General features: G+C 38.5%; 1 protein-coding gene across 1 annotated transcript in view; it reads left to right on the forward strand.

Moving 5' to 3' along the window:
* usp43a (ubiquitin specific peptidase 43a) overlaps positions 1–25,908 on the forward strand; it is a 211,892-nt gene that overhangs the window by 139,501 nt on the left and 46,483 nt on the right. Inside the window, exons 7-9 of the mRNA XM_030137013.1 lie at positions 940–1,108; positions 6,492–6,603; positions 18,838–18,941. Of these exons, the coding sequence (XP_029992873.1) occupies positions 940–1,108; positions 6,492–6,603; positions 18,838–18,941 (385 nt within the window). The remainder of the gene's footprint in view (positions 1–939; positions 1,109–6,491; positions 6,604–18,837; positions 18,942–25,908) is intronic.

Below are 25,908 nucleotides of genomic sequence, written 5' to 3' on the forward strand. Positions count from 1 at the left end.
CAACACTTACATTTATATAATGGATTAGATTTCTATAGCGCTTTCATAGGCACCCAAAGCACTTTACATTATTGACCCATTATTCATTCGCTCTCACATTCTACCTCTGGTGGTGGTAAGCTACACGTGTCCACAGCTGCCCTGGGGCAGACTGATGGAAGCGTGGCTGCCAATTCACACCTACGGCCCCTCTCATCGCCACCAAACATTCATACACATTCATACACCAGTATATATTTTCTGTATTGTTGTGATTGTGGGTTTTTTGTGAGCTGCTGGACACCTTGAATTCCCCCCAATAAAGTATATTCTATTCTCTATATGCATTCATCTTCTGAACCCGCTTTATCCTCTCTAGGATCGCGGGGGGTGCTGGAGCCTATCCCAGCTACCAATGGGCAAAGGCGGGGTACACCCTGGACAAGGGGCTGACATATAGAGACAAACAACCAATCACTGTCATTCACACCCGTGGGCTAATTCAGTGCAGGTCTTTGGATGGTGGGAGGGAGCCGGAGGGAGCCGGAGAGAGCCTACGCAAACACAAACAAACTTTTTTTCCAAAGTGGCTTACAAGGGTAGAACATGCAAACTTCACACAGAAAAGTCCCTGGTTGGAATTGAACCCAGAACCTTCTTGCTGTGAGGTGACAACACTATCCACTGCACCACTGTGTCACCCTCTATTCTATTCTATTCTATTCTATTCTATTCTATTCTATTCTATTCTATTCATTATCAATACAAGAATAATGTTGCTGTCTTTACAACATCAATTTCCTTTACACAAGAACTCAATAATTTGATAAACAATATACAAACAATATAAGAATGATTTGATCATGGGTACATATTGTAAAATGTATAATAACAACAGTTGAGATCGTCTTCAAACGTCTGCATGTATCTAACTGTTTTCCTCTTCTCTGTGTTGCTCAGGGTATCACCACAGCCTCCCCTCTTCTCCCTACACTTCTACGTCTGGTCCTGATGGACATAGATTACCTCCATGTGGCACCCTCTCCTCTGAATACCTGAACCAGAGCAGTTCCACGAAGGTCCTCCTCCTCATCTGCAACACAGCAGGATCTGGACAGCAGGCTGTCAGGTGAGCTGCACTGCCATACGTCCATATGGTGTTAGATACACTCTGATTGATGGGCTGCCAGTGATACATCATCTATCACACTTGTAGTTAACGCTGACATTAGGACCTCATAGTTTTGTTAGGAACACAACAGCAAAGGTTTATTTAACTTTGAGATGAATCATCCTATAGCTTTATGTGTTTTTGTGTGAGTTTTCAGACGTGCATCCCCATCTTTCGTGCTCCTCTCATGTCTAGAGTCTTAAATAGAATCACATTTATTCTCGACAACTTTGATCATTTAGTTCTGTCTCAATGTCAACATCTGACTCCTGTTCGACTTTGACCCGTATGTCTATTGCATGAATTCCCCTGACTGTGGAGTTTTATTTAGCACATGGAGCTTAGTTTCTCATTCAGCTGTAGCTGGAAGCTGGCAGTGTAAATACATGAGACTAAATGTATGTTGTTCTCAGGTTAAAAATAATGTTTTATCAGTTATACATTTTTCTAAAAAGTATAGTCAGTCACTTGGTATTAATAAAATATTTAGCATTGAGAAAATCATAGGGACTTCTATATACTGTACTGCATTTAAATAATTCATATAATATATTTTTTTATTATTTAAATATTGTTAATTATTTAGATTATTACACAAGGGTACACTTTGATGTAATGCAATATATGCATCTGATGATGAAGACCAATACTTACACATACAGTCCAGAATAGTTGAGAACCAACTAGTTTCATGTATTTAAAAGAAAACTGAGGTGAATATCACTGAACATACTCTGAACTACAGCTGCACAATATATCATTTGAGCATTGTCATTGCAATGTACGTGTGCACAATTGTCACATCACAGGCAGCAGGAGAAGTTCAGCACAAAGATGCTGAGAACAAGTAAGGTACAACTGAGTTTTAGTGCATACAGAGCTGATTAATGATAAACCATTTTGTTTAAATGTGCTTTAGATAAACTGTATGAATCCAATTCTCTAATAGTAGTTGGAATGGACTTCATTTCTAATACAGCTTTAACAGAATGCTGTTCGACTGAGGGTACATAGAGATGTTGATATGCATCAGGATGGGAAAGCACACTGATATCAAATGGAGATTATTATGTGTATAAGATGTTGATGTTTAGTATCACTTTAAAGGTAGTGCACTTAGAAGTGGAATAGGAATGCAGTATTATATAGTCTGGAAATCCTCTGCTGTTTATGGTTTTATTTCATGTAGGAAAATATAAATGTCAGTTTTCTTAATTAGTTTGCGTTGCTCAGAGGTACCCATAGGGATCAATAAATGGTAATGTTTAAAATGTAATGTTACACAGAATACAAAATAGTTTCATATTATGCTTCGGACATTTATTAGTCTTGATGTCCCCTCTGGAGTATAATCATCTCCATAGGTTCTTCTGCTGTTTACACACCATATTCATACTTGCACATTTATACATTCATGACTAGACGATGGTCAGATGTTCCAGATTCAGATGTAGAGATTGGACCAGACTGAGGACATCCCTTTGAAATGCTTGATAATGTCACAGTGTGACATTTGAGGACTCATCTGATCACACACCACGGGACAGTGAGCTACAATAGAAAAGACCTGAGACCTTTTCAGTAGTCCTTCCTTCCGTGCATGATCCTGAGATCTTTTTTCAAATCCTCAGACATTGAGCCCGTTTACATGACCATAGAAATCTGATAACTGGAAGTAATCCGATAATTGCACTTCAGAAATGCGATAATCAAAAAACCCTGGTTACATGTTTCAGTCCATTATTTGATTTCTTCTTCTTGATTTCTGTCATTTTCAAAACATCTAGTCTTGTCTTGTTGACCATGGCAACGCCTACGGTTTCAGCGGTAGCTGTCCTAATGTGGAAGTGTTCCCACTAGGGGTGTGAGAAAATATCGGTTCTGCAACATATCGCGATATTTCATTTCACAATACTGCATCGATATTAAAAAGTACTGTATCGATTTTTTTAGGTATTTATTCAAATGCAGATATTGTGGAGGTTCATTTTTGTTTTTGTTTTTTATTTATTATTATTTAACACTTTTTTATTAAACAATGTTAGTTCCTTTGTTGGGATCGCACAAAAATAATGTTCTGATGTTAGTTCTGAACTACTAGAATATGAACATTTGAACAGGATCTTAATCTGTAATGTCTGTAAAACATCATGTAAGTTTTAACACTGGAACATTTTGTGATATAGCATTAGATCCTGTTGTGATCAAATAAAAATGTCTTTAGTATTTGTGCATATTTCTGGTGTAATTCAGTTCTTCAAGGAAATAATCATAAAAAAAAGGAACAAGTGAAAAAATTGCCTTTTTAACAGTATCGTGATATATCGTGATATATCATATCGTGATCCTAGTATTGTGATTTGCATCGTATCGCTAGATTCTTGCCGATACACACCCCAAGTTCCCACGTGTCCTGGAAAACCTGAAAAATGATTGACCAATTTTCCAGACATGAAAAACATGGAAAATGAGAAAAAAAGTTTAAGGTTAAGTTCTCCTGGAAAATAATTTATCCTCCCCCTGCCTTGTGACCCTGTGTGTCTAAACTGAGATGAAACAAAAGAAATTGTTTTTCAGTGATTTATTGAAAATATACATATTTTTAGAGAAAGTGCAGGAGAGAAAGTAAGAGAGAAGAGGAGGTTGAGTTGGGAATTGCCCAGTTGAATATTGTAACTCCAGTTTGTCAGGCGAATGAAGAGCTACGCTGTAATCTGTGGCTGTGTTTGCATTATTCTATCATACATTTGTCAGAATTATATTTCATAGATAAATTATAGCCATAGACTGCACATCAAATGTCTGATTAATAAACACAGAAACAATGTGGGTAAATGTAACTTACAACCGTAGAAAAGAACACAGGGGGACAGGGGAATGGATTAGTGTATGACATGATACCTTGTCTCTGTAGCGGCTGAAAATGTCCTGGAAAATAATTTCAGGGAAAGAGTGAGAACCCTGTAAGAAGACTGTAAAATAGGTGACATGTTGCTGCTATCCTTCATTATCCTTCATTTTTTTTTACTTTTTTCTAAGTTCCACGTTGTCGCTGCGTAACTTCCATTTATAGATTTTTTTTATGCATGGGCAGATGTAAAAAAAAAAACTTGTACACACGCTTGAAGACATCGGAGTACTGGGGAGAAATCTAGGTGTGATAATCTGATTTCTCATAATCAGATTACTGCCGTTATCAGATGAAGCCTATCAGATTATCCTGTTTACATGATCATTTGAATAATCTGATAACTCCAGAAATGGGATAATGATCAGAGTATTGGTGTGCATGTAAACAGGCTTATTTATGTGTGGTCGTAAAGGGATTCCCACAAAATTTCACAGACTAGTCTTGGAGATTCACTCCCATTCAATCTGAAGAACATCAGAGAGGATGAGCACAGATGAAGGTGATAAGGCCTGGAGTAAAGGTTGCAGATCCGGTTCATTCCAAAGGTTCTTTGTGGGATTGAGGTCAATGCTATTTTCTGGCCAGTCGGTCTAGTCAGTACTATCTCAAAGCCCCTGATAGACAAATATAGTCCCCTAACTGAAACCGCAGTTGGACTAGAAGACCAGTGCATGTGGAGGTGTTTATGTTCCTCTGAAGTAGAACCGGGTATCAAATGACAAGAAACGGCCTTTTTAATTCATATGTGTTGTACGTCAGCTCCGTTAAAAACATGGACTTCAACCATTCTTTGTTTCTCTAAATGTGTCTGTGACAATAAACCTGTAGATGAAAGCTTCTCACTTATTACATATTGATGAACTGATGATGTGTTGGCTGGGCTCTTAACTCCATGTCAGTTGGAGCTGTCAGGACAGGACACAAAGCTCTGACATAAAGCCTTGATGTTTGTGACACTTGACAGTTTGACAGATGTGGTGATGGCCTTTGCTGCCACGTTTTAATATTTCAGATATTTCAGCTCTCAGGGTCCAAAAAACTGATTCTAAAAACATGAGGGAATTTATTATTGTATCTATCATTTATTTTAATATATATGTTTTCAACTGTTCAGGTACTTACTTCATTTGTCCTTGTTTCTCCTCTCCTTGTTTCTCCTCTTGTCTCCTCATTCTCCGTGTTTCTCCTCTCCATGTTTCTCTTCGTTTCTCCTCTCGTCTCCTCTCCTCATTCTATGTGTTTCTCCTCTCCTTATTTCTCCTCTCCTCATTTCTCCTCTCCTCATTTCTCTTCTCCTCATTTCTCCTCTCGTCTCCTCTCGTCTCCTCTCCTCTCCTCGTTCTCCTTGTCTCTCCTCTCCTCGTTTCTCGTCTCCTCATTTCTCGTCTCCTCATTTCTCCTTTCCTCATTTCTCCTCTCCTTTCCTCTCCTCATTTCTCGTCTCCTCATTTCTCCTCTCCTCGTTTCTCCTCGTTTCCCCTTTCCTCATTTCTCCTCTCCTTTCCTCTCCTCATTTCTCCTCATTTCTCCTCTCCTTGTTTCTCGTCTCCTCATTTCTCCTCTCCTCATTTCTCCTTTCCTCATTTCTCCTCTCCTTTCCTCTCCTCATTTCTCCTCTCCTCGTTTCTCCTCGTTTCCCCTTTCCTCATTTCTCCTCTCCTTTCCTCTCCTCATTTCTCCTCTCCTCGTTTCTCCTCGTTTCCCCTTTCCTCATTTCTCCTCTCCTTTCCTCTCCTCGTTTCTCCTCATTTCTCCTCTCCTCGTTTCTCCTCTCCTCATTTCTCCTCACCTTTCCTCTCCTCGTTTCTCCTCTCCTCATTTCTCCTCGTCTCTCCTCTCCTCATTTCTCCTCTTCTCATTTCTACTCATTTCTCCTCTCCTTGTTTCTCCTCTCCTCATTTCCTCTCTCCTTTCCTCTCCTCATTTCTCCTCTCCTTTCCTCTCCTCTCCTCATTCCTCCTCTCCTCGTCTCTCCTCATTCCTCCTCTCTTCTCCTCTCCTCATTTCTCCTCGTTTCTCCTTGTTTCTCCTCTCCTCTCCTCGTCTCTCCTCATTCCTCCTCTCCTCGTCTCTCCTCGTCTCTCCTCATTTCTCCTCTCCTCGTTTCTCCTCTCTTCTCCTCTCCTCGTTTCTCCTCGTTTCTCCTCATTTCTCCTCGTTTCTCCTCATTTCTCCTCTCCTTGTTTCTCCTCTCCTCTCCTCATTTCTCCTCTCCTCTCCTCTTCTCTCCTCGTCTCTCCTCATTTCTCCTCTCCTCGTCCTCTCCTCGTCTCTCCTCATTTCTCCTCTCCTCGTTTCTCCTCTCCTCGTTTCTCCTCATTTCTCCTCGTTTCTCCTCATTTCTCCTCTCCTTGTTTCTCCTCTCCTCTCCTCATTTCTCCTCTCCTCGTTTCTCCTCTCCTCTCCTCCTCTCCCCTCCCCTCCCCTCAGGTTTGGACCTCCATTTCTCATGCGTGAGGACAGGAGCATCTCTTGGGACCAGCTGCAGCAGAGCATCCTCAGCAAGCTCTATTATCTAATGCTGAATGGATCTCAGGCTCAGGTAATGCCAGCGCCACAATAAGCAATAAAATGTCACCCACTTCATTCTGCTCCCTAGACGTCCATGACTTTCTGGAACTTCTTTATACCAGTATATTCTAACGACATAGCAGTATAGGCCTGACATCAATCTGAGTTCAAACTGGGTCATTTCTGTTTGGTTGCATTTTTAGTTAGAATTAATAATTTATTGTTTGTTTCTATATCTTGTTAAAATCTTTCATGATGAGGTGTGGTAAAGAAATCAGCCCTTTACATTTTTGACAAAAAATATCTGTGTTTGTTTAGCCCATTCAGAGGCAGCCTTAAGTATAAACATCTGCCCCTATGGCCACAGAATGCTCTTTTTTTTTTTACATTTATTTTGGGGACATGTCAGACTTGGTTTGCAACATACACTCGTGCGCATAACATTGGAATACAATATTTTTACCTCTTTACCTTCTTATCAGTCAGTATGTAATCATTGCACCTGGCCAAAGGGGATTATTGATATGAATAAATATGAATAAAAAGAGGAATGTGTCTGAAAACAAAATCATTCCAACTTCATGAGCAACAGTGTATATTTTCTGTATCTTACTGCAACCACTGTGTGTCAGACTGTTAAGTTACAGCAGTGTTTTTCAACCTTGGGGTCGGGACCCCACGTGGGGTCGCCTGGAATTCATATGGGGGCCGCCTGAAATTTCTAGTAATTGATAAAAAAAAATTTAAATAAATTACTAAGAAATATTTTTGAATGATTCAGTATATTTTTCATTAGAATTAACCCTTTCATGCATGAATTATGAGAACCTTAATCAAGATTTTTTTTCCTGAGTTTTTATTTCTCTTTAGGCATGAAAAAAAACCCAATGTGATTGAATTTTTTTTTTTTTTTTTTTTTTTTTAAATCAACCTGTTTTTAATGGAGTTACAAAAATGTCCACTCAGCTACACCATGAATTTTATTCTTGAAGCAAAGAAACATGTATTTAAAACCCAATATCATAAAGTGATATGAAAACAGTGAAATGAAACCATGTTTAATGCAGCTAATCTGATGTTTTCTCACATTTTAACACATTCTAACACTAGTTATTACTCACTTCATGGAGGTATTATACAAAAAATAAATATTAACAATTGATTTCCACTCAAGAACCAATCAAGAACAGCAAAGTTACAATAATGGTATGAATTGCAGTTTATGAGATGATGCATAAGTGTCCACTGTGTTGGTTGATATGGAACTAAAACAACAAAACCCATGAATATACAAGATTAAAGCCGCAGAGTAACTGTCCACTGTAGTGACCACTATGCATGAAAGGGTTAAACACCACACATTTTCCCTAATAAAAATCAAGTGCAAATAAAAGGCAGGATGTAACATCTGAGAGGGTATATCTTGATTGACCCTATCACGTAACTGCATGTGTTACTACACTGTATCGAACAGAAAATGGAAATATTTCTTCACCTGCCTGGCCCCGCTAAGACAACTCCACGAGAAAAATGTCTCAGTTTTGAATGTCTGGAGTAGCAACTGAAAGTAATGAGAGAGTTCAACAAGCCCCACATATACTTGTTGCTTCACTAAGTAAAGCATGCTTCCTAGATGATGATGTAAAACCAAACGCAAATGTTTGGTGTAACTCTGAGTGCATCTAATTAATAGAATTAAAATCCTGCATCCCGCTGTATTCTGTGTGGGTGGTTGATGTATTTTTAGCCTGACAGTTTTAGCGACAGTTTATGACAAAGTGCGTGCATGTTTTATTCAGAGAAATTTTTGAAACACCAGAAAATCCATTCACATTAGAGCTCCAAACATGACTCAGGGCCTCATCCCTACTGCTCACACAGTTGTTTTTTTGTTTGTTTTTTTTTTTAATAGGAGAGTAATTATGGTTTTTATGCTGACTGCTAATTGAATTATACCTCCACCCACTTAAACCACACAAGCTGAAATCCTCACAATGGCAACAGAAATGAATTTACAAAATGTAGCAAAAGATAAAACCAATAGAGATATTCTGCATTCGAAGGGCTTTGTTTTTTGGGCAGTGATTCTTGTGTGTCAAGTGTTCCTACTCCTGTTTGGTACAACAAGCTTAGACACTGATCTCTGGCCGATACGGCTCCTTCAGCTTCATCTGTTTCTCTGTAGACTGTTCAAGTGATTTGTACACCAACCATCCATGACCACAGCTCCACTCCTGCACACATGTACACACACCGTCCCCACCATGTGAGTCTTTGAGTTGCTATGGGCAACACCATGGTGACAGGCAATATTTGAAGTGGCCTTATCCAGACCAAGCAGCTTCCAGTTTTATAAGAGAACTAAAGAGAAATAATATCCCCTTATTTACTGATTGCTATCAGTGTTTCTTAGTTACCTCCTCAAAGCTGGTCTGGCCAGTTCCACAATGACTCCATCCTTGTATTCATTTCCATTTTTGTCTTAATAAACCTGAGCAGCTGATCCCTTTGGTTGTAGATTGCAAATGTATAAGGACACATGTCCTTAGTGTGATTTTTTTTGCTCAGTTACATTTTTCTCAATGTGGAAAAATCATCAAACTGTGTTAATTGTGCTAACACTAAAACAGTAGCACACAGTTTTAACGGTACTAATGTGTATTTTAATCACAGACAATGTTCAAAGCTACAGTATGTATCCCATATCAGGCAAATTCCCCCAGTGTTCTTGTGTTAAATGAAATACTGTGCCACCATCTAGTGGTTTGTTCAGAAAGCTACAACTTTTGGAGAGCAGCTTCAGAGTGTACAGAAGTACGACTCAACCATTTACATTAACTTATGATGATGATGATGAAATTCTTTATTCAGTCATCACATAATACAACCAGTGTCAAGACTACAAACATTACCAACAGGTTAATGACTGAAAAGGCACAGGCAGAAGCAGAATGCTTATATTAATGCCTGTTCTACATAACAAATTCAGTTACCCAGCATGCAGTATAGGAAAAAGAAAAAAACAACACTGCATACAACCAAACAAACAAGCAAAACCATAAAAAAAGTGAAACTAAACCAGAAAAATAGAAAACATAACCAACCAAATTAATGGTAATTTAATGTAGAGTCAAAAATAAATTATTTACCTATTACTTATTAGATCTTAACAATTGTATCCTTCAAAAATTGCCCTAGGTACCATTTTTTTAAATATCAAAAATGAGCTACACATTCTTAAATCCATGCTGGCCTCATTCCATAGTTTAACTCCAACAACAGATATACATCTTCTTTTTGTCTTTTTTTTTAGCTTTTTGTATAACAAATTTACAAATATTTCGCGAATCATATTTAGACTCGTGTTGAGAAGAAGTTTTGTACACAGACAGGGAGTAACTTTAATTTTGCTTTATACATTATTTTCATTATTTTATAGTAAACCAAATTATTAAATTTCATAATATGGGATTTCACAAACAATTCATTAGTGTGTTCATAGTAACCGGCCTTATTAATAATACGTATGGCTCATTTTTGTAGGAGGACTGTAGTATTTACAGTTGTTTTATACGTCGAGCCCCACACTCCCACACAATATGACATATAAGGAAGTATAAGTGAACAGTAAATTATATGTAGTGCCTTATGGTTCTGTATATTTCTGGACTTACCATTTCTGGACTTGCCATTGATTTTGTGATCTTTCCTTTTATATATCTAATATGTTATTTCCATGTTAATTTGTGATCAGTAACAACCCCTAAAAATTTTATATCAAACACTCTTTCAATTTCAGCATCACATATTTTTAATGTAATGTCCCCATCATTTCTTTTTGATTTTCAAAAACCATAAATTTAGTTTTTTTAATGTTAAGTAACAATCTATTGACATCAAACGAAGTTAGGTGTCAATAGATTGTGGTTATACAGCTCTGGAAAAAGAGACCACTGCAAAATTATCCCTTTCTCTGATTTCACTATTTATAGGTATTTGTTTGAGTAAAATGAACATTTTTGTTTTATTCTCTAAACTACCGACAACATTTCTCCCAAATTTCAAATAAAAGTATTGTTATTTAGAGCATGAATTTGCAGAACACAACACATGGTCAAAATAACAAACAAATGCAGGTGTTTTCAGACCTCAAATAATGCAAAGAAAACCAGTTCATATTCATTTCTAAACAACACAATACTACTTTTGTAGCTTGGGAAAAGTTCAGACATCAATATTTGGTGGAATAACCCTAATTTTCAGTGACAGCTTTCATGTGTCTTCTCTCTCCACCTTTGCTGTTGGGTGACTTTATGCAGCTCCTGGCAGAGAAATTCAAGAAGCTCAGCAATATTTGATGGTTTGTGACCATCCATCTACCTCCAGAAGTTTTCAAAGTGGGTTCAGGTCTGGAAATTGGGCTGGCCATGACAGGGTCTTCATCTGGTGGTCCGTCATCCACACCTTTATGGACCTAGCTGAGGCCAGGAGCATTGTCCTGATAGAAAAAACAGTCCTCAGAGTTTTGGAACACTGTCAGAGCAGAAGTCCAGTAGTTTTCAACAGTTATTTTTGGATTCCAGTTACTTTTGCTGTACTAATAGCACTGCTTTTGCCTATTGTAAGAAGATAGTGATGCCACAGTAGTGGTTTTTATACTTCTCCCTCTTAAAAAAGACATGGATCAGGTGTTTATTAGTAGAATAAGGTGTGCTTGTGTTGGAATTCAACAGACACAGGAATGGAATGGCTGTCATACATGCAGACATGATGATTTCACAGGAAAATGCAGTGGTGTCTAGATTTTTTCCAGAGCTGTAGATCTTAACATTTTTCTGAATTGCTCAAGTGCTAAACCCCATTATGTGAAACAGCCACTCAATAGAATCAACCCATTTATCAAATCTGGATCAGAATCTGAATCAGAATACTTGAATAATCCTTGGGGAAATAGGGTTTGTTATAGTTGCTGCTTTCAAGACCAGGAATTTAAAATATCTGCATGCAAAGAATTACAATAAAGTAGAATAAAGATAAAAATTTAAAAATCTGACTAAAATATAAATAAAGATCAGCTACATGTAAATAGTGTTGCAAATCAACCCCTTTTTGGGCCCAACATTAAGCTGGAGCACACAGTCAGGTGCAATATGCAAATCTGTAGCACGCGTTCTGCAAAACTCTGCACACATTCTCACAGTCTTAAAAATACAGTGTAAAATGGTGAATGAAGGCTGCAACAGTTAAACACACACAGCACTGTTGTCATCAGTTAGATACAGAAACTCAAAACTGACCAGAAAAATGCACATTTTACAGAATTACAGCAGAGAGCATGTAAACTGCACCAGTTTACATACCTTTGATTCTGAAGCAAGTGTGCAGAATATCCTTCGGGTCAGAGAAGGTGAAATAATTAGGATTGCATTATGTACAAGCAAATGTACATTTCCTGTGCTGATGCGTGCAGACCAAATCCATACCAGAATACTGTTACTGTATACTGATTGTGTGTGAGCCGCATTCTCTGTAAAAACCCCATAAATACATTTTTGTTTTTTACTTTTTACCTGTACTGCAGTCCACCGTGGAAGTGCTCTGTAAAAACACTGCACTAAGATGTAATGCTTAGGCAGGACAAATCTGTCGACAAGCTGATCTTGAAAATGTTCAAGGTTTTTGGATGTATTATATTTAATAAAATGCTGAGTGTAGTTAGAACACATGATATATTTTCTGTTCTGTATGTGCAGGATGCAGGGTTTTCCACTGTGCTGTGTGGATGGGTAATGACTCCTCAATAGTGTTGTGTGGTGTAGTGTTTTTTGGCTTTTTTTTTCTGGTATGTGTTTACTTTCAAATGCAGGTAAAGTGGTCTTGTGGCAGTTTAATGAGTGAGCGGTTTTGTGAATTTAGTGTGAACTTTTGACTTTTTTTTTAATACAGTTTGGAGAGAATCTTTCAAAAAATGTCTTACTGAAATCTGTGATTCTGAGTGCATGAAGGCTGTTCAAGTGTCCTTTCACAAGCTGAACAGACTTTAGAAGGTTACATGATGTATGATATCCACATATTAAGAATAATAAGACTGCCACTTGGTGATGTTTTTACAAAATAAAACTCATAGGCGTTAGACAATTTGAACTTTATTCAGATAGATATTCATGGTGAAACTCTAATAGGTTAGGGTTACCCACATGTACAGGGTGTCCCATAAGTCTCCACACATAGGAGACATAATACATTCCATACATATATGGTTCTAACATGTATTTCTTTATATTTCTTCTTTATAGTTCTTCAGCAGACACGCATTGAAATGTGTTCCCGACAAAATGGCAGTCCTATAGAGCATATTATATAAATAAAAATGGTTTATGTCAAGAAACGTTTATTTTTCCTATGTATGGAGACTTATGGGACACCCTGTAGACACCATAAACAGCAGTATTGTTCAGGGTTCATTCTTTTGTAATCATGAAATAGTTGTAGTGAGAGTGCCTTTTAAAAAAACAAAAACAAGACCTCCCTCATTACATACAACTTTTGCACACTCCGGTTTTTCAAGTTAAGTTTATTACTACACTGAGCAAAAATGTCAGTGCACCATGTACAATATTAGTGTAACAAGACACACGCGGCCCCGAATGAGCTCAGGATGTTTTATAATTCTAAAACATGGTTAATTTTCTTGATTTATAAACAAACTTTGCGTCCATCTCTGCGAGTGAGCACTTGTTCAGTGATCCAGTGATTCCACCCACAACACAGCTGTGGCAGGTTAGAATAGTTTTGGATTTTTCATTATAGTTTAGTTTTATTTAGTTTTGACTTTTTTTTCTCTAATTCAGTTAGTTTTAAATCGTTTTTAGAGCAGGTTTGCTAGTTTTTATTAGTTTTCATTTTTTTCTAAATGCTTAGTTTTAGTGTAGTTTTAGGTTTTTTTTAATCTTTTGTCTTCTTTGCCGTCATATTCAAATAAATCCCAGACAGGACTCTGCTGCTTTCTCCCAACTTTAGTCTCCATGTTTCCAGGTAGAGTGGGGACCAGAAGACGACCTCTAAACCACAAGTGACGAGAAGTAACAGACCGTTAAATATCATATGGTGCCGCAAGCTAAAATTGCTCTAGCGAAATAAATCAATTTCATATCAATCTGACATTGACAAAGACGAAAATGAGGGGAATTTTATCCAGAATTTTTATACGTTTTAGTTAGTTTTGTAAGCACACAATACAGTTTCAGTTAGTTATCGTTTTTTTCTTTTAATTATAGTTTTTAATTTATTTCAGTTAACGAAAATGTTTTTTCAATTCTAGTTTATGTCATTTTGTTCGTTTTCATTAATGATAATCACCTTGGTCCAGACGCTGCTCAGACAACGTTAACAGTATTCAGGCCCTCCTTATACTGGGGACAATTAAAGGACACCTCAAAATGCCACATGTCCTCAGATGTCACCATGCCACAGATACCGCAAATCATGTGGGAACAGTTCCTGATAACATCCCATAGCTCCGTATAGCCCTCAAAGAGGAGTGGAAAAACATTCCATGGGTCACAAATGACAAAATTGTCAACTCGATGAAAAGACAATGTGTCGCTCTACAGGAAGCCAGTGGTGGACACACAAGATATCGAATGGTGATTTCTTTCAACCAGCCTCCACTGTGTCCACATGAATGTCCCTGAATGCCAGACGCCACTATCGTGTTCTACCGGACAGTAATCTGTACCACATTGATCAACAAAATGAATTGTCTGTGATTTAATATATTGTGTAACACCTAATGCAATTAAAATTTAAAGTGTCACATGGTGCATTTATATTTTTGCTCAGTGTATATCACATATTCAAAAAATTCATTCTAATCCATAAAGGCCAAAACAGCTGCTGACAGCCGAAACCATCTACTGATCTGAACTGTTTAATACCTGTTAATCCACTAATCCTATCAACCCATGTAAATAATTAGTGTAAAATGCAGTTTGTCGTCTTTTCATGGTCATTAGATATGACCCATTTGGACATTCAGAGGCTCCATAGTTACTGTGGAAACACCGTCATCTTCTACAACACTGATTCACCAGTAAAACCCATGGAGCTGGATCAACAACACTGAATGGACACACTTAGTTTATGTTCAGTTAATGATAGATTTTGCTGAAAAAGTCAATTTCTTCAGTTTTCTCTTTTTCTGAGCTTTTATGAACAGCTACATAATCAGTGAGTTGAATAGAAGAGAATACCTAATTTTTACTGTAAAAACCCAAAATACAGAGGATAATATTGTAATGAATGTTGAAAAATCACTTAAGACAAGTTAAATATAGAGAGAAAACTATTTTGGAATGGCCACATAAGTAGCACTAGGTCCTTTTGGGCTAATATGTTGTTTTTTCGTCTTTATCATTTCAAAGGGTAACGTGTAGGTAATTAATGAAAATAGAACTGGAAATCAAAGTAAAGTTAACTTTTGTTTACAAGAACACTACACCTGCACTCACATGTACACACACACACACACACACACACATAAAAAAGGGGAGGCGGGGTCTCCCTACTTACTTAATATTAAAGTAATCTATAAAGGGCTACCAAATTGAATAAAATAACTTTACATCATCTTTTAGTGAAAATTTGATTTTCTCCACTATAAGTGTTGCAGAATTTCTTTCAACAGAGCCTGATGAGTTGGAGGATTTTTGTTCTTCCAGTTTAACAGAATTTGGCATCTGACCAGTAGTGTCACAAACCTCAAAACAACACTCTGTTTAGTCCTAAGGTCCACTCCTGTTGGTTCCACACCCAACATTATTGTTATTGGCTCTGGAGGAATGTCTCTCTTAAAAATCTTTGACAAAGCCTCTAAAGTTTCAGTCCAATAGGTAGTGATGTTGGAGCATGTCCAAAACATGTGTGTGACAGTGAAGCTAAGCTCTGGCCACAACAATCACAAAGGGGGTTCACCCCAGAGAACATCCTCGACATCTTCAGTTTAGACAGATGCAACCTGTGCAAGATTTTAAACTGCAGCGGTCCATGTGTGCAACAGATAGAAGAGGAGTGGACTGGTTCCTGTGCTTTAGTCCACTGACTCTCAGTAATGGTTACTCCTAGATCGTTAGACCAGGCTTCTTTTAGGTGGTCCAAAGTAGCTAAATGAAAGATTTTTGCATAAGTTTTGAAGCTGAAGTTCAACACATCTGATTAATATGTGAATATATTGTGAATTTTGGAAAATGTGTCTGTCTTTAGTAGAGGGGACTAAGTTTTCTGTTAATAAGAACGGTATTAGTTTTTTCATTCCATTTTCATTTTTATTTTCTTTTGCGTATCACTAAATACATGGTATGGGGCACAAACACCATGTCATAATAGAAAAAACAATATACATTCAACAATAACAAAATTCATTGAAAGAGAGGTGAAACTATTTTCAAAAAGGTGCCCAATTTTTGGACTGAAGAAGTACTACAAGTTTATATATTGATGGATGCCGCAAGTAGTATTTTAGTATTTATTTTGCTTTTGCCTAAATTTAACCACCTGTACATTAGTACATTCAAATAAAAGATGGAATTCAGCGCTGCCAGGATCCTGATGAGGGTGTGTAAACACGAGCGCATCACTCCTGCCCTTCACTCACTACGCTGGCTCCCTGTTCACCTCCACATTGAATATAAGATCCTCCTTCACACCCATCACTGTCTTCATGGTGAAGCCCCCCCCTTAACTCAAAACTCCTCATTCCCCACACCACCTCCAGAACCTGGTTAGGCCAATCACATTGTCTGTGTGCCCCCCCCCCCCCCCCCCAGGACAAAGCTGAAGATTATGGGTGACAGGGCTTTCGAGGCTGCTGCTCCTCGTCTGTGGAACGCCCTCCCAGACCACCTCTGGACCCCACAGACGGAGGACATTTTAAAAAAGTCTGAAGACCTTTCTCTTCAGGAAGGCATATCCATAATCGTCCTTTGGTTTGTGTATGCCTCACCCGTTTTAGCTGTTTTTGTTTTTTTTACTGTTTTTATCTGTTTTACTTGCTTTCTACTTCTTAACTTCCCTTTTAAATCACATTCTCTGCATCCTGCTTGTAGCACTTTGAGGTTTTAGCTAAAAAATATGAAGTGCATTATAAATAAAATATTAGTAGTAGTAGTAGTAGAAGTATTATTAGTAATATTATTATTATCTCCTACTCAGCCATTACAGCACAAATGACAGACTCTCAGACTTCTTTCCAAACCTTTGGTGACTTTAGGGATCCTTCTGTTGTTGTTCTAAGGTTACAATTGCTTGCCTATAACCAAAGTTTTCACATAACACGTATTTTTCAAGTTTGTATTCTGATTTAACTTCACATAAACATCACTTGAAGTCATGTCCCTGTTTTTTCTGCCATTTTTGTACATGCTGGTCTTTCAGGACCTGTTCCACACTTTAAGCCAAATAACAGTATTGAATAGTTGTGTGTCCAGATGTATGATAGGCCACAGCTGTCCAATATGTCCTTTATGTCTGAACAAATGAGGAGAAACTGAGAATATTGTTTAATTGTTAAGGGGCACAATCTGAGTGCATGCCCCTTTTAATCACAGATACAGACTGTGGCTTTTCATTCAGTGGTGTAGACTCCTCTTATCCAGCTAATTTATTTTCTCTTTGTGCTTGACTGCAGATCCTTTTTTCTAATAGAGGTCTACTCAGAATCGAAGCATTAGTTGCCTGAATGCTTCTGCTCGCAAAGGTCATATAGAATTCAGCAGCAAATAAAAGAGATGTTAGAGCAAAACATTTCAAACTTTTCAGCATGCCGGGAAGTTCTTAAATAATTATATTACTCAGTTATAACCAAAGCTAAAATATTTTACCTTGAATCAGTACAATACAATGTAATTGCCATTCCTTGTTGCTTCCAGCACATGACTTACAACAAATTTCTGGTTGTTTTTCTTCATAATCACATTTTTATGAATGTGAGAACCCATTTTCCATTGTTGGCAGTAACAAATGTCTGATTTAAGGTTTGTTTAAATGTTTAGCTTTAGTTTTAAAGTTAGCAGAGCCTGGTTGCTTGAAATGATGCAGTCATATACTACATACATTTGCACAACCTTTAGTATAGCAATATTTGAATTAAACCGTAAAGACATACATTCATTAAGCAATATAAATCACCACACAAACATGAAAAAAACTGATTTTTTAAAAACGCTTAAAACAATAACTAGTGCTGTCAAATAGAATTCTTAATCAGATTAATCACAGGGTTGATGTGGATTAATTTTGATTAATCACGATTAAATGTCATTTATTTTTAATCTATATTAATTGTGTTTCATTTTGCATGAACAGACTCAAGAAAGAAGGGAATATATATGCACTTAACATGTTTATTAAACAGTTTAAACAAAACAACTGTTCGGTCTTTTTTTTTTTTTTACTCATATTTCCATCCATAGGTCCAACGTGCTGTTTATCTAATTCCATCTTTATGGGTTGGTTCTGCTGCCTGTCACTACTGGATCAATTGTCCATTTGTTCATGCGCTACAGTAATTCTGCATGGACAAACTGCCCCAAATGCAATGGCAGAGACATCTAGAGTCATTCTGCGCTGCAGATGGGTTAATTGCATTACAATTTTATTCAGATTAATCATGATGATGGATTAATCTACGTTAACGTGTTAATTTTGAGAGCCCTAATAATAACTTATCCAAACCTTAAAGGGGTTGTATGTAGTATTGATATTCCAAACTGCCAACAGCAGAGGGAAGTCATGTACCAGTTACCAGTTATCAAAACAGAGTCTTATAATCCCCTGTAGGTTACATGCATGACAATACTCTATTGCAGCAGAATAAATTTGGAGTTGGGTTTTAGGACCCCCCCCAACCACCCCCCATTTCACCTACTAGTAACAGAGATGCATTGTGACTATACTGGTGTGTCAGAGGCAGAGCTGGGAAATTCTTGCAATTTATATTGAAGTTTGTGTCAGGTGTTTGCATCGGTGCAGCTCAAGTTGTCTGTCTGAGTGGTCTACCTGTGTCTCATTATACATGCTACTTTGGTCACTTGCATCCAAAAAGGTAGGATCATTTTATGACCTTACATGGCAAACACAAAAGTCTTCATTCCTATCAATACTGAAAGGATGGTTTCAGTCGGGTGGCAGCTCTATGTGACCTGCCACCATTCATACACAGAAAGGAACAGAGCTGTATTAATATGTGTATGTGCATGTCTGTTTGCAGAACGTCGGGGTGTTGTTTAAGGTCAGAGTTGTGGGAGGATCAGCATCCTATAGCTACCTTTCACCACAGGACAACAGGCCGCTGTATCATCCTGCAGTCGAAAGGTATCACACTCACAAAGACAAACGACACTATCTAGACAGTGAAAATAATACTTCATATTGAGCTTCATCCTGTGTTACACACATGAGGTTCTGTTACATAGGTTCATGTTGATCCATTTTTAAATGATCTGTATGTTGAGAGCCATAGTGCATTGGTGAGGTTCTGCTAGTGGTAGCACAGCCACACACACACACACACACACACACACACAAACCCTATGACTCAATAATTCCACAGGTTAAATTAATATTGTCTCTGAACTTGTATTTAGAAACATGGCAGAATGTTTCTCTATTGCACCAAAAACCCCTGCTTTACTCAGAAATTGCAGGATCTTGAGAGGATCACAGAAGAGATACAGCTATATTGGTTGACTGTAAGTCTTTTTATTTCCTGTGTGATGAAGTGCATTACAATTTCACCGTAGAGCAGAAGAGCTTTGTGTAAATCTCTGCCATTGTTCAGTTGAGCTATAGTAAAGGTCAGGCCCCCCCTCAGAGGATCTAGAAAATGAGTCACATCGAAAATATGGTCATCTGACTTCTAACAGACATTTTATAGCGCAGTGGTTCTCAACTGGTCTGGCTGCAGGACCCACTATCATCCCTGAATGACAAGCTGTGACCCAAAATGATCGAAGTTAAATTTCTCAAATTTATTTAATAAAAAGATGGTGTGTTTTGAACCTGAAATAATAAGGAGTATCCCAGTGTGCCAACACAGAAGACAAGTTTAACTGACCAGCAAGTGGTGATGCTAAATATAGAAATATTCCCTTCAGCACCAAATTGGGTACATTTTAACCAAAACTAAAAATGTGCGCCCAATAGTGCATTCAGTCACTTACACACTGAGGTTTTTGTTCTCAGTGTTGGTAAAACCATATCACATGTAGTCGGTGTCATACCGGAGTTTTGTCATGATGTAAATGTAAACTTTTGAAACATATTGCACATTAGATGTGTTTTTCAGTACTGAGTGTGGTGACGGCGGTTGGATAAACACTGCTTTTGAATCTGTTTGTCCTTGTCTTCATTGTTCTGTATCGTCTGCCTGACTGCAACAGTTCAAACTGAGTGTCCAGGCTGAGAATTGTCCATAATAATATTGTGTGCTTTTTTGAGGCAGTGGGAACTGTGTAGTTCGTCTAGAGTTTGAAGGGGGCAGCCGATGATCTTCTGAGCCTTTTGATGACAGTGTGCAGTGCTTTCCTGTGAGCCTCTGTGCAGCTGCTGTACTGCACACACATACAGTTTGTTCAAATGCTCTCAATGGAGCACCGATAGAAGGAAACCAGCAGACTCTGTGAGATGGTGTTCGTCCTCAGCAACTTCAGGAAGTGCAGTCTCCGCTGGGCCTTTTTCAGCAGCTCAGAGGTGTTTGTGCTCCAGGTCAGGCCCTCCTCGATGGGGACTCCCAGGAAGCAGAAGTCCACCACCCTCTCCACACAGTCCCCACTGATGTTCAGAGGCATAATGTCCTCACTTTTCCTCCTGAAGTCAATTATGACCTCCTTGGTTTTGGAGGTGTTGAGCAGCAGATTGTTCTCCCGACACCACACAGTCAGTCGTTCTACCTTGTCCCTGCAGGCGGTCTCATTCCCCCCAGAGATGAGTCCCACCACCCTGGTGTTGTCTGCAAATCTGACGATGGTGTTACTGTGGTGGATGTAGAGGGTGTAGAGTAGGGGGCGTAGGTTGAGGGCCATGGATGTGGGAGGGCCCACTCTCACCCTCCTGAAACTCCTGATCCACATGCAGGTAGCATGTGGGAGACCCAGGTCCGCCAGTCTGTCCACCAGTCTGTGGCTGAGGATGGTATTAAAGGCGGAGCTGTAATCCACAAAAAGCAGCCGTACGTAGCCCCCCTGCTGCTCCAGGTGGGACAGTGCTGCATGGAGCTACGGCATCTTCCGTGGATCTGTTCACCCTGTAAGCAAACTGGTGTGGGTCAAAGGTTGGTGGTAGGAATGATCTGATGTGACCCCGTACCAGTTTTTCAAAGCACTTCATCACCGCTGGGGTGAGTGCAGCTGGCTGGAAGTCACTGAGACTGGTGATGTGGGGTTTCTTGGGCGGTGGGACTATGGTGGAGGATTTCAGGCAGGGTAGTCTCAGTTTTTGTAGCTGGTTTACCACCTACAAAGCCACCAACAAAGGCCTGTCCAAAAATCAATATCCTTTTACGTTCATGCTCTTTTTGGAATATTTTCTCCTCTTTTTCTTGCCATTGCACAGAAGTGCTCTTAAAAGCTTCACATTTCCCCAAGAAAAAGAGCAATTCTGCCACCCCTGTTGTTGAGTCAAAGTGGTTCAAACCATTTGAGGCAGGCAGTCATACAAGGCAAAGTGAACACCTTACTGTGAATGAGGTAATTATAATACAATATTTATTAAAGGCTTCCATTTGACCCAGCAGAAATGAAATGTACAGGGTTTAGCAGAATCTCACTGAAAAGAATTAGATGAAAGAAACAGATGAAGTGTGATTAGAGGAACTTTACCAGGAGCTTTAGCTTTACCCAAGCTTTTGAAAAACCTCGGCCCATTTCCACTGACATTACGCAGGAAATAATCTTTTCCTCAACCCCAAACTTCCCCTGGAAAAAGTTCTTAGTGGGGTATTCGGACTTTTAGACTCCCAGTGTGTTGAAGAAAACACACGTTGTTCCACACTAATGTTCACCCACAATTGTTTATAAGACAGTGTGTGGCTGCAAAGTTGTTTATTCTATTTCTACAAGCTGCACTGGGTCTGTTTGCTGAATACACTTTTTTGAGTGATTAAAGCTGGTTTTTTGATGGCAGATAGATGATTGCAGTGCACTTGAGCTGAATACGCTGTAATGTGCTACACTCAGAGAGCCTAGACCTTTGTCGAATGTATGCTGAATACATACAAAACAAGTTTCAGCAGGACTTCCAGAACTTCAAGGTATAGTGGAAACGCAAATCACACAGATTAACAGGAATGGTTTCACCTAGGTAAATAAGTTCCTGGTAATTAAAGTACCTGAGAAGGTTGGGAGAAAGGGGGCTATATTGTTGTTCTAGAGCAGTGGTTCTTAACCTTGTTGGAGGTACTGAACCCCACTGGTTTCATATGCGCATTCACCGAACCCTTCTTTATTAAAAAATACAATATGATTTTTTTCAAATTCAAGACACCGGCATATGTTTTACTGGTGCACAAAATGAACCGTGCATTAACATCACTGTGCTCAAAGAACAAAACCAATACAGTGCATGAACTTACAACAAATTACATACCTTTTCACAAAGACATGACCTTTTTTAGTACAACCACACTGAAATGGTTTTAATTTGTAACCTTATGTGTTCCAATAATGAACTTATTGTATTTATGCTATTTATCATTTTAACATTTTAACACACACCCATCACCTAATTTCCATCAGGCTACAATAATAATGAATATTTACTGCAAATCAGTGTGACTTCTGCTGTCGTGTATATGTACAGGGGTTGGACAAAATAATGGAAACACCTTCACCTCAAGATGATAATGCCCCAATCCATACAGCTAGAATTGTTAAAGAATGGCATGAGGAACATTCCTAATGAAGTTGAGCATCTCGTATGGCCGGCACAGTCCCCAGACCTCAACATTATTGAGCATTTATGGTCAGTTTTAGAGATTCAAGTAAGACGTCGATTTCCACCGCCATTGTCTCTAAAAGAGTGGAGGGTATTCTAACTGAAGAATGGCTTAAAATTCCTTTGGAAACGATTCACAAGTTGTATGAATCAATACCTCGGAGAATTGAGGCTGTAATTGCCGCAAAAGGCGGACCTACACCATATTAAATTATATTTTGTTGATTTTTTAAGCTGTTTCCATTATTTTGTCCAACCCCTGTATGTGTAGGCCGTCAGGTCAACCTGGTTTTCATTTCATCTCGCTCCGAACTTTCCGAACCACGCAATTTTGACATAAAAAAAGATAATTGCATGTAGTGTATAAAAAAAAAGTTCTCGTTATACTCCTTCAGTATTTTTGTGATCGTTGTTTTATTACGGCACTAGCTCGGCTTTAGCGTAATACGATTTCTCCATCCGCCACGGTGCGTCGGTCGTCACATGATTGTAACTGACCAGTGCGGTGACCGAAAAATGTAAACAAATGCCACACATGGCTGCCTCCATGGTTAACAGGAAGTAGCAAAAGTCATAACAACGATGTGGAAAATACTCAAATAATTCATCGTCAGACGAGTGGAAGAGATTATAAACACTTCCGGATGTGTTGTAGTGCTATAAGCAACAACAATACACCGCGTATATTGGATGTCAATCAGAGAAAGAGTCTCCGAAGCCGTTTATTTACACAGACCTAGCCCGATACACACACCCGACTAATGAGTCGAGTGTGTGTCTTGACCTCCGCCGAACCGCTGAGACTGACTCACCGAACCCCTAGGGTTCGATCGAACCCAGGTTAAGAACCACTGTTCTAGAGCAATAATAAAAAATTCAACCCTATGTCTTCATGGAGGTGGGAGGAGAATGGTGAGAAAAAAAATGCAGATTTTTAAACATTTATTGATTTTTCTGGGCATTTTCAGCAATATTGATGTTTCATATGATTTAAAAAATAAAAAAAAAAAACAGATCTAAGTGTTTTATGGAAAGTATTTGCGCCATAAACCATACATTTTCAAAATTCCTTTCTTATGGAATTTTCCTATGGATGCAGAGGTACCTTGAAACTTACGCAAACAACTTTAAAAAAGATATGTATGGGGTGAAAAATGAAATTAGATAAGAATTTAAAGTATTGCAGGTGCATTTTTCATGTGAAGACTTAAAAAAACAGAAATTAGAAGAATATATGAGACAGAAATAGAACTCCTAACAGGGACTGGTATTTCTATTTCTTAAATATAGTAGCTGTAAGCTGGCTGGTCGAGAAAAAGTTGAAGAAGCAGTGTGAGTTGATCTCCTGTGTTGCTCGGCGTTCACAGACAATAAGGTCAGGTCTAAAATTCCTCGGATTCAGCCTGCACCTTTTCCATTTTTAATCTGCTCGGTGTATTGTGGTTAGTTAAGGAGAGTGTGTTGTGTAGAGATTCTATGTTTTGTTTCTTGAAATTAAGAAATCAAATTATTAAAAATATACTATCAACTTCCTCTTATTTTTCTGTTTGAGACTCCACTCATCTCAGATCAAATGGATCCATATAAATAGATCACACACAAACAATATAATCAGATTTCGAGGAGTCCACTAGCCTCATAACAAGCTCCTTTTCTAAGATGCCGAGTGATTCTAAATAAGTGAATCAACTTTTGTGGAGAGACTGGTGAAGAATGAATGGATGCCTTGATTGTCCTGCCTTCTGTAGTGGTCCTTGGAAAAATGCAGGGGGCGTGTCCTGTAGTGAAATGAATGTTGAAAGAGAACCACAGGAGACAGGGAGAAACCATCATTTCAATACTCATAAATGAAACTGAGTAGAAAGTAGATGAATTATGGAGAGATGGGTGGATTACAGAGTTGCTTAAAAAATACTGAGATCTGTCTTAAAATTGTGTGATCATTTTCAGTGTAAAAAAAATCTCACCGTCGTAAAAATGTTCATGCTGGACAGTAACAAGACAAGACGTACTGTCAGGTCCATACGCATTCGGACAGGGACACTTTAGTTTTAGTGCTCGTAGTAATGAAGATGTGATCGAAGTGCGGACCCAGAACGTGGTTGTAATTCCTAAGTTTATGTTTTTGCAGTATTTTTGTTAAACCTTTTGAGCTAAATCTGAAGGTCCACACTTTAAGCACATCTTGATTGTTTCATTGTTTCAAAGGCAAAACTACAAAATGTGTGTTGCTGTCCACATACTTTTAGATTCAACTTTGAATGCAGACTGAAAGTATTGATAGTGAGAAACATGATATATTTAGGCCTGTCAGTCATCTCTAATGTGCCTCAATCCAGAGTACAGATACTGTGAAATCAAAGAGATCTAACCCTTTCATGCATTGTGGTCACTACAGTGGACAGCTATTCTACAGCTGTTCTCTTGTACAGGGTGAGTCAGAAAAAACGCTCTTTCCATTTAAAGAAATTGTACTGCTAAAACGGAAACACTGATTTTTCTTTTGACCATACAGTCATATTGATGTGGTTATTGAGCATGTCTGGTGATGTAGTCATAGATTTATTGCATTGCATAAGAGAGAGAAGGTCCATTGTTTATTGGGCATTGAAATACCTACCAACACAATGTATGCCACAGTGAACAAACTTGAAATTGACAACAATTACAGGAGTCGGGGCTTTGCTTTCACACTCAGGACATAGGCCTACATGACAGTGCCCAGGGAGTTTTCATCATGGCAAGACCACAGCGATTGCAGGTATTATTTCCTCATTGAGTTGTCTGTTTGGGTCAGGAGAGAGAGTGGCCACCTAGATCCCCGGACTTGACCCCCCTTGATTTTTTTCTTGTGGGGGTATCTTAAAACCGTGTGTATCAGACTGTTCCACAAACTCTTCAGGAACTCCGAAATCGTATCACGGCTGAAATCCAAGCCCTACGACGAACACGAATGGCGAGAAGAGCTGTGTTAGAGATGCGACAACGAGCACAGATTTGCATCAATCTGAATGGTAGCCAGGTTGAAGGTCGTGCCGGACGACTTCGTTGAGACAAAACATTTTGATGGCGAGTAAACATGCTGTAATGGTTGACAATTTCAATTTCATTCACAGTGGCATAAACTGTGTTGGCAGATATTTCGGTGCACAATAAAACAATGGACATTCCCTCTGTTATGCTATGCCATAAATCAATGATTCAGTCGCCAGACATGCTCAATAACCATATCAATATGACTGTATGATCAAAAGAAAAATAAGCATTTCCATTTCAGTGGTACAATTTCTTTAAATAAAAAGAGCGTTTTTTCTGACTCACCCTGTATATCCATGGACTTTGTTTTAGT

The sequence above is a fragment of the Sphaeramia orbicularis genome, chromosome 1, assembly GCF_902148855.1.
Source record: "Sphaeramia orbicularis chromosome 1, fSphaOr1.1, whole genome shotgun sequence".
NCBI classification, from domain to species: domain Eukaryota; kingdom Metazoa; phylum Chordata; class Actinopteri; order Kurtiformes; family Apogonidae; genus Sphaeramia; species Sphaeramia orbicularis.